The following is a 9,124-nucleotide window of genomic DNA, read 5'->3' on the forward strand; positions in this document are numbered from 1 at the left end:
TAAAGGAGCTCTAAATACAGCAGATCTCTATTTGAAAACAATTCCTGCTAAATATCCACACTAATAGAGAATGGGTAATGTTAGAAACAAAAGGATGTCACATCAATTGATGAAAATGATAAACCCATAGGGGGATAAATTTAAAGTCACAGGAAAGTGAGACTGAAAAAGTGATGCAGCGTTCTGTGGAATGTATTAACTTTGATTCATTTTTTAGTACACATTTATGAAGGTATAACATGCTTTTATTGTGCAATATATTTGCTTTGAGGCCTGTCTGTTTATCAGAAGAAGAGAATGTGAATAGGTTCTGTGTATGAGTATCAAGAGAACTTTCAAGGCCAGTCCGAGGCGGTGGGAAAGAACAGAAACTCCGGTTCACATGCAGCTGGAGAAAATAATGAGGGAAGATAGTTATTAGGGAGTAAGATAGCGATAGGATGTGTGCGTCATTCATTGTGTGACTTTGTATAATCTATGTTCTAACTTTAATAAAAACCAGCCTGAGCGGGAGAGAGACGAGAGTTGTTGCCCGGAATCGGCAGGTGTACCATCTCTCCCCTTTGCAAAGGTGAAACTGAAATTCTGCGTCCATGGCTGAGTTATTATTTTAAAGTCCTGCAGAACAAATTAACGAACCCGGGGAAGCAGACAGCTTCAACATTTGGGGGCTCGGTCCGGGATTCGGGGTGACAGGCAGAATTGGACTTCAGATTGGATCGAAAGGACGAGGGACACTGGCTGGCCACAACAAAACAAGGTAGGCAGAACCTGAATCTGCATTTTCGGCTTAGAAAAATAGTCTAAATTAAGTGTCCCAAGTCTCAGTAGAACTAAATCTGCTAAATTAATGCTTTGGAGTGCCTTGGAGCAGTACTGAAAAAGTGTGGTTCAGAAATTTATTGAGAATTTTGGAAAAAAAGAGAGAAAAGAAAAGAGAACGAGATCAGGCAAAAATAGTTCTGACCTAAAATAACAGAAATAGAGGAAGACCTGTGAGTTCCGAAATCTAAAGGTGTTTCTCGAGCGTGGCGGCTCACTGCGGTTCTCGACGGGGAACCGTCTTTTTGCTGGGTTAGAGGCCCGAGAAGTGAGAAATCTCGAATTCTACATAAAAGGTTGAGCGAGATCAGGCAATACACGTTGAATGGATGCGGAGATAACAGAGTGACTCTGTGAAGCTCCGATTACAGACGAAATAAAGTTCTGATATAACATTACAGAACTAAGAACAGAGTAAAATATAAGTTGTGCGGATAACACAAGAAAAATTCCTGTGAGTTTTGAATCATTTTTTTTTAAGAAACCGTGAACTGACGTAGAAACAGGGAGACCGGTTTATGAGTCGTGAGCTGGATACACACACACCCAGCGAGAATCGGACAGGGAATAAAGATAAAGATAAAATGAATGAGCTGTTGGCTGAACACACAATCAGCTGACAGACTTTTGTTAAAAAAAAAAAAAAAACAAAAAAAAAAAACAAACAGTTTGAATGTTGACGTGCTTGACTGGGGGAGAACGCCAAAACGCGAGCGATCCCCATTTGCTGCGGGTTTGCATGAGCCATAATATTAAACAGCAGGACCCACTCTGATCAAATTTAACATTTAGCTTATGGAGGACCAAGTCTTCCATAATTAAAAATAAATACAGAAATAAATAAATGCTCAATAAATAAATATGCATACAATTATGTGCCACCAAAAATATAATAATATTTTATAATAATATTATGTTATTATATATTTTCTTTCTTTCCACGATGACAAGGGAGGCCTGGCCTCACTTGCCTCCCCTGACTGCACGTCACTGATACAGAGATGTGTTAATTCAGTTATCCACTTGCACCAGACCAGACTTGAACGTTGTGGTTAGTAAATTACCACAACACTTTTTAAGCCAACTCAATAACACTAGAGCACGGTGAAACATGCTTTCAGATACATTAAGATATGCATTGGAACAAAAAATATACTTCAAATCAAAGGGTCAGAGGATTGAAGGTGTGCAGTGTTGCTGACAGGGATTTGAACTTTGGTAGGAACACTATTGGTCCAAAGCTTCATTGGTCTGACATCATTGGTCCTACACAATATGCATGCTCCTATTTTTTTATGCTTGACTTGAGCGTCAGGAAGCATCTCCTCTGTCTAAAGAGAAAAGCACCATTTGTTGCTACATTTATACAACTTTTATAAGCACGCACACACTAGATGCTGTTTGGCAATGTTTAAAGCATCACCGGATCTGATGAATGTCGAATTGGGACTTTTTTCCCACTTTGAAAAAGTGGGAAACCCTCTGATATATACACTGGGCGACAAAGGATAGGAAATGATTCCTTCACTGAAACTATGCGATGTTGAGGTGAGTACCACACTCCCAAATACTAACTGGATGTGCACGTTGTTGTCAGAAGGAACATTAGCTTTCAACATGCTGAGTTTAATCAGAGGTAACAAGAAGCGAGTGCAACCGCAGATGGTTTTAACATACAAGTTGAATACAGCACATCAACTATTGTATTAATTTAATAACGCTTCGTGTCAACAGTTATATGCTGTAGACAAGAACTTTTTGGAACTATTTTAATAAGTCAGAAAGCTTAACTGAATCAAAACCTTCCAAACAAAGATCAGGTTCTACATGTATTTCTAAAGCTGCCTCACTTATTGAAGACCTAAATATTCTGTCCCAGAGGGTTGATGATAAATTAATCCATGCATTTGTTGCTTCAAGGCTGAGCTATCGGAATTCTCTAATACCAGGGGAATAAAAATCTTGAGTAAAAAAATAATAAAATAAAACCTTCAGCTAATCCTAAAAAAAATCCTGAGCCTAGTTCTGCTTGAGGTTTTCCTCCCACTTAAAGGGGAGTTTTCCTCTCCACTGTCGCTTCATGCATGCTCAGTATGAGAGATTGCTGCAAAGCCATGGACAATGCTGACGACTGTCCACTGTGGCTCTATGCTCTTTCAGGAGGAGTGAATGCTGCTTGGAGAGACTTGATGCAATCTGCTGGGTTTCCTTCGACAGGGAACTTTTTGACCAATCTGGATGATTTGATTGAGTTTGACTTTGTAAAGTGCCTTGAGATGACATGTATCGTGAATTGGTGCTATATAAATAAAATTTAATTGAACTGAATTGAATTGAATTAAAAGCTGCAAGAAAAGTTATGAGGGAAATAAAAAACAGGAAATATTTTCTTCTAATTTTAGCTTCTCCAATTTAATTTAGGAAAAATAAGAAATAATTCTAATAAATGTTTATCAAGAGAAACATTGAGTTGCTTAGAATTTGAATTGTTGTTGTATAGAGCACGCTTTGAATAACCAAATGAATCATCATTGAGAATCACATGATGTCAGTTGAGAAATATGTGATCCAGTTCCTCTAGTCCGACGGAGGGTGGCAGTGAGTGAGCAGAAGAATCCCTGTAATCCATTACAGCGGGTAACATGCAAAGCACACAGTCTCCATAAACTAGAATATCATCAATAAGTGCATTTATTTCAGTAATTCAGTTGCTCTACTTTTGTAATCCCACTTGCATTTATATAGATTTAAAAATAAAAAATATCTAAAAAAAAAAAAAAGAGAGAGCATTGCAAATATGTTTATTGGTGAGCCCTGACTCGTCTGGTTCAAAGATCAGTGCTGGTAGCCCTTCGTGTAACACAGTACCGATGAAATAGCTCTCAGTTTTAAAAAGGTTGGTGACCCCTGATCTACAGGGCTTATTTGTGTGGTGATTATTATGGCTTACAGCTAAAAAAAAGACAGCAACAAATGTTTCTCAAAAATGTTAATTTTGCGTAACATCAGTAAAGACATTGATATTTCATACCAAAAAGTTGTGTAAATGACCAACACAATCATTGAGCAGAGCAGCGGACAGCCACTGACATCCTCCACAAAGAAGGTAGGCCCCTGTAGGTCATGGCTGAAGCAGATGGCCCCTCTCAGTTGTGTTCAAGAATAATAAAACAAACTCTGGGTTTTCATTAGTAACTGTAAATTCTAGTTATCAAAATGAACTTAGAATACTCCTGTTTCAAAAGCCTACTATGACATGAAGAGCTACTGTATTAAGCAATGGAAATCTCTTGGTTTAATATAATTTAAGTTGGGCCAGAAGAAGTGCCTTGCTTACTGCTCTGAAACACATTCTGAAGAGCAGAAGACTGCAGAGTCATATTTTTGTTACTCAGAGATTTATTTATTTACAAATTCTTAGCTGCGTGAGTATATTCTGGTGTGATATATTTTTCGGACGTAGACACAGTCCCGGACACGTGGGTGCAAGTCCTCTCAGGTACTCTTCTCTTTTTCCAGGGTAAAACTTTTGCGACTTCTCCAGCGCAGCAGCTTGAGGAAATTCAGGCTGGCGTTGAAGACTTTGTCGTGTTCAAACACCATTTTGTAAAATGTTTCGATGGGAAGGTCTCCATTGGGATCAGCATATTTCAGTGTGGTCATGGGCGTGTAGAGAGTGTTTGTCTGATGGCGGAAGGGAGGGTTGTCCATGGTGATGATCCTGTAGGTGTGCTGGGAGGAAAACACGCACGGCGAGGATAAGCTCAACTTACAGACACGATATCTCACAAAGATTAGCAAAACTTCTCACTCCATTCAAACATGTTGTCACGTTACAACATCAAAGGAAAGTTGTTTTTTATGTGCTATACCAACACAGAATAATACATAGTTGAGAGATGGAAGGAAGTGATGTATACTATTTGTTTGCAACTAAAAATATGAAATTGGCCTTTGAGCTCATGTCTTTGGTGAATATCTCAACTATCTGTGTACATCTGAGAATACATTTTTTTCCCCATTTTGCATTACAAAATAGCTTTCTTAAAATGGATAACAGTGTCGGTGAACATTATTTTCAAGTCTTGCCACAGATTTACTGGGCGTGATGCTTCGCCCTCGGGACCATGTGTTTACGATGATGTTCAGTTTCCGTTTTATGCCACACACAGGATGGCCCACAAAATTCCTTCATGTGTGACCACATGAATGATGTGTCCCCTACAAGGCTTGTGGAAAACCACAAAATGAATGCTTACAATTGTACAAGTGCATAATTGTCACTTTAAACTTGTCACTTGCACACTACCTCTATAGCACAGGACTGTTGGGTTGTTTCGTTTGCAGTTAATCCTCCACTTATTAAAATGATAACTATGATGTTGGATTTTCTTTATTTATATCAATGCATATTTTATATAGTTATTTTGTAGTAAGTCAGCTAGTGTAATTCTATTCTTAGATTTTTTGTATTAATCCTGTCATTGGTTCTGTTAACAGATTCCGCCACCTGAGCTGTGACTCTCTGCATCTCCTGCAAACTGTGGGCCTATTGGCTGTTTTTCCAATTGATGCTCTCATCCATGCCTTGCCAGGTGTGCAGTTGTGGCATGATCTTTGCATTTTTTTAATGATGGTTGGAATTGCTCTCAGCGAATAAAAATGCATAATACACCTTTATGGACTTATTAAAAAAATTAGATGGTAAATCTACAATCCATTCCCCTCCACTCCACAAGTATTACATCAAATCTTTCTAAAATACACTTGTGTCTGTTGTTGTAACGTAACAAAACATTGAGAAGTTCAAAGGGTGAATACTTTTGCAAGGCACAGTAACTGTGCAGACTATGAACGGCAAAGTGATGCGTCAAAGGAACTGATATTAAACGAATACCTCTGCTACATCCTCCGCTGTCTGACCAAGGGTTTCGAAGATCTGGCTGTAGTTCTTCAGGTAGATGTTTGTGAACATGTCTGCAGTCACTTTGTCTGCTTTGCTGAGATCCGTCTTCATGCCCTCTTCAAAGACCTTACGCTCAAACTCTGTGATCACTGGACCTGGTTCTATCAGGCTGATGCTGGCAAATAAGTTGAACAAAAGAACAGGGAAAAAAGGTGATATGAAGAAATACTTCATGGATTTTGGAATTATCACAGCGACCTAACCAATCCTATTCTTTGTTAGAGCCCTCTGTTACTGTCTGATGTTGAGAAACTGACTGGTACCGTGTCAGAACCTGTCTGAAACCAGAGCAGGCTGTGGGCGCTTGTTGCCATGACATTCTTTAAGTAACATATTTGTTTGGTGTTGTGCAGCGTGTCTGAACAGATGCTCTATTTATGCATTGGTGTTGTTTGCATGTTTTGTCGTGTTGGTGATGCACATTTCACTCACTTCAGACTGAACCTCAGAGCTTGAACTGCCAAGCTTTCGCAAAAGCCTTCCACTGCAAACTTGGATGCTGCATAGACATCGTTGAATAAGATTCCTAAAACAGACAGACAGACAGACAGACAGACAGACAGACAGACAGACAGACAGACAGACAGACAGGCAGGCAGGCAGGCAGACAGACAGACAGACAGACAGACTGTCAGGGCAATGTTTACACTATTGCACAGAAGATGACCTGCTTAGCCTTCCTCACCTTGAATGCCCATGACGCTGCTGATGACCACGATGTGGCCTTTTTTCCTCTTTTTCATGTCAGGCAGGATTTCCTTCAGCAGTCGCACCAGCCCAAAGAAGTTGGTGTCCATGACCGTCTTCATCTCATCGATAGACTGACACTCGATGGGTCCAATCAGTCCCATCCCAGCGTTGCTGACTGAGACAGGAGCGCGGTAATATTAACCGTTACATACATAAGTTACGGGCTGCATTGTAATGCAGGTTTTAGCGCTGCTGCTATGCACCAAGAAGGTCATCCATCCAGGGGGCTTTCTTCGTGGAGTTTGCATGTTCTCTGTGGGTACTCTGGCTTCCTCCCACAGTCCAAACACCTGACCGTTAGACTAACTAGTCACTCTAAACTGCTCCTGTGTGTTTGGATGCATGGATGTTGGTCCTGTGCGCCTCCAGGTTTCCCAGTGACCTTTCCAAAGTTTACCCCGCCTCTCCCTCAATGAGTGCTGCAAATAGGCGCCAGTTCACCCTCGACTCATCACGGGTAAGAACGTACAGCCTAGTGGCTGGATGGATGCATGAAAATTATTATTTTCTGAAGTGTTTTCAGTCAATTTTAGGGGTTAAAAAATTTAACTCTTTGTTTACGTGTAAAGTTTTTTAACTATGTGTTAATAAGCTGAAAAGGAAGTATTCTATATGAGCTCTCAGATGTCTGATGCGTTATTTTCTTTTTACCTTAAGCTCAACTTATGTCAGACAAATGTGACTCCACTTTGTGTAAGATGCTGTATTATAGTCTTTAAAGCAAACAAAGACATCAGCTGTAACAAGCAAACCTGAACTGATCTACAGAAACCATTGATTTTGCTTTGATTTTAGATTATGGTGAAATAAGTTTACTGGCTGCAGTTTGAGTATCGTCAAGAAGCCTATAGTCATGGTAATGGACATAATGCCAGTCAGTGATTAATGTACAGGCGGTGTGCAGTTTCCATAAACATAACATCAGAAAGTTCACATTTTAGTTGCATAATTTAACCTTTTTAACTGTTAAGGTGCCATACTTATAGAAGGACTGATTCATGTCTGTGGCTGACCACTGATTATAGCGGTTGAAGATATTGTTGTGAACTTACACAGGCTTCCCAGTAGGTGGCAGTATATGGAGTAGCCCAGTAGAGTCCAAAGAAGTGGCCTATGCAGAGGATTGCATGCACTTACAGGACAAGAACACTACCGAGGGCCACTGTGGGGGACACTATGTAAGATCCTGGCCTGTTTGGTGCATGTACTGGCTTGTAGTGTTTCTCTGCAGTGGAAACGTGTGCACAGAGAGAACGAAGAATAAAATGGTAGTATAAGTATCTGAATTGCGACAAGTGTGCCGGCTTACTGAGGATGTCCACCCTGCGCTCTGGCAGGCTGTCCACGCAGGCTTTGATGGACTCCTCGCTGCACACGTCCAGCTGCTTGATCTCCAGTGTCCTGCCCAGAGTCCGGCCGGCGGCCTCCACCAGCGGCTCGGCCTTGCTCAGGTTTCTCATGGTGGCATAGACTACAACACATAAAAGAAATTGTTCCTTTGAGTGCAGAGCGCGTTTGGTGTGGGTCTTACCTGCTGTGCAGTATGATATATTTGTGATCAGCTGTAATGCGTGTTTTATTTCTTCGCTTTGATCCTGATTTGCCTGCTGACCAGACCAAACAATGCAAGAGAAGCTGTGCAGTCAAAGCAGTGGAGCGACAGCCGTTCAGCTCAACTTCAGCTTCCTTTTTCAGGATGATGCGATAGTAAATCAATCATCGCATTTACTCAGGATAATCCTCAGACCACTGGGACTGTTTCCAAGGGAATATATAACTGTGTGACAATATATGAATTACTATGTGATAACAAACAAATGCCCCGATGATCTTGAATATTTAGCTTTTTAAATTGTATTTCATCCTCAGTTTTTTGTGCATTCCCTCTATCTCTTTGTGTGTTACATAAGGAGTAACTGAAACTGGGTGGCAAGAGACTTTAAAGTTATATAGAAATATCGATTAATCTCCTCTTGATGTTTACGCAGTGCTAAAATTGCCCGGAGCACCCAATAAGTTGCATAAACAGGCCCAGTAACTCGATGAAAGTTGAGAGAAAATAAAAGATCCTCCCTTAAAAAATAAACCCAAATATTTTTCTTCACAGCACTTTTTTGTGCTATAGTTATTCAGTGGATTACTATATTCATGTAACAATCTGATACTTTTACATGACACAAACCTTGAACATTCGATTGTTTTATCATTTAAGTGAACACACCCAGTTTTAAGACAAGCAGCAAATGGAAACATTTACCCATGAACCTCTTCTTCTCATCCTTCGCGATCCGGCTGGCCAGAGCGAGGCCGATCCCGGAGGAACAGCCTGTGATGAGTACCACCTTCTGGTTCATTGTGCCTGCTTTGTTCCTGTTTGTCTTGCAGCCACAGCTGATGCAGAATGAAGGAGAACAAAAGAAGGCAGGCAATAGTTGGGGCGCTCTTAAAGCCCGCTCCTTAATCCACAGGCTTGCAACTCAGCAGAAGCCTTGTGCGCATGGTCTGCAGATTACCATCAAGCGTGGCCAACACATGGGGCTGATGCACAGGAGGATTTAGGTTAATGATAACAAGACTATTGTCACA

At 40.6% G+C, this 9,124-nt stretch overlaps 1 protein-coding gene across 1 annotated transcript; it reads right to left on the bottom strand.

Moving 5' to 3' along the window:
* Nucleotides 1-4,203: 4,203 nt before the first annotated feature.
* On the bottom strand, nucleotides 4,204-8,945 carry zgc:109982 (uncharacterized protein LOC553564 homolog). The gene is made up of 6 exons (XM_012882518.3): nucleotides 8,796-8,945; nucleotides 7,848-8,009; nucleotides 6,474-6,653; nucleotides 6,221-6,314; nucleotides 5,720-5,903; nucleotides 4,204-4,554 (listed from the first exon to the last, which is right to left on the bottom strand). Exons 1-6 carry the CDS (start codon nucleotides 8,890-8,892, stop codon nucleotides 4,318-4,320), a joined length of 954 nt encoding a protein of 317 aa, XP_012737972.1. The 5' UTR covers nucleotides 8,893-8,945; the 3' UTR covers nucleotides 4,204-4,317.
* Nucleotides 8,946-9,124: the final 179 nt, after the last annotated feature.

This window comes from Fundulus heteroclitus, chromosome 9 (assembly GCF_011125445.2).
Source record: "Fundulus heteroclitus isolate FHET01 chromosome 9, MU-UCD_Fhet_4.1, whole genome shotgun sequence".
Taxonomy (NCBI): domain Eukaryota; kingdom Metazoa; phylum Chordata; class Actinopteri; order Cyprinodontiformes; family Fundulidae; genus Fundulus; species Fundulus heteroclitus.

Excerpts from the sequence above, each read along its gene's own strand:
- zgc:109982 (XM_012882518.3), bottom strand. The coding sequence starts at position 8,892 with ATGAACCAGAAGGTGGTACTCATCACAGGCTGTTCCTCCGGGATCGGC. Across the intron at positions 5,904-6,220 it reads GCTCTGAGGTTCAGTCTGAA|CATCAGCCTGATAGAACCAG; the intron begins GTGAGTGAAATG and ends CTTATTTGCCAG. Across the intron at positions 4,555-5,719 it reads CAGCGGAGGATGTAGCAGAG|CACACCTACAGGATCATCAC; the intron begins GTATTCGTTTAA and ends TTTTCCTCCCAG.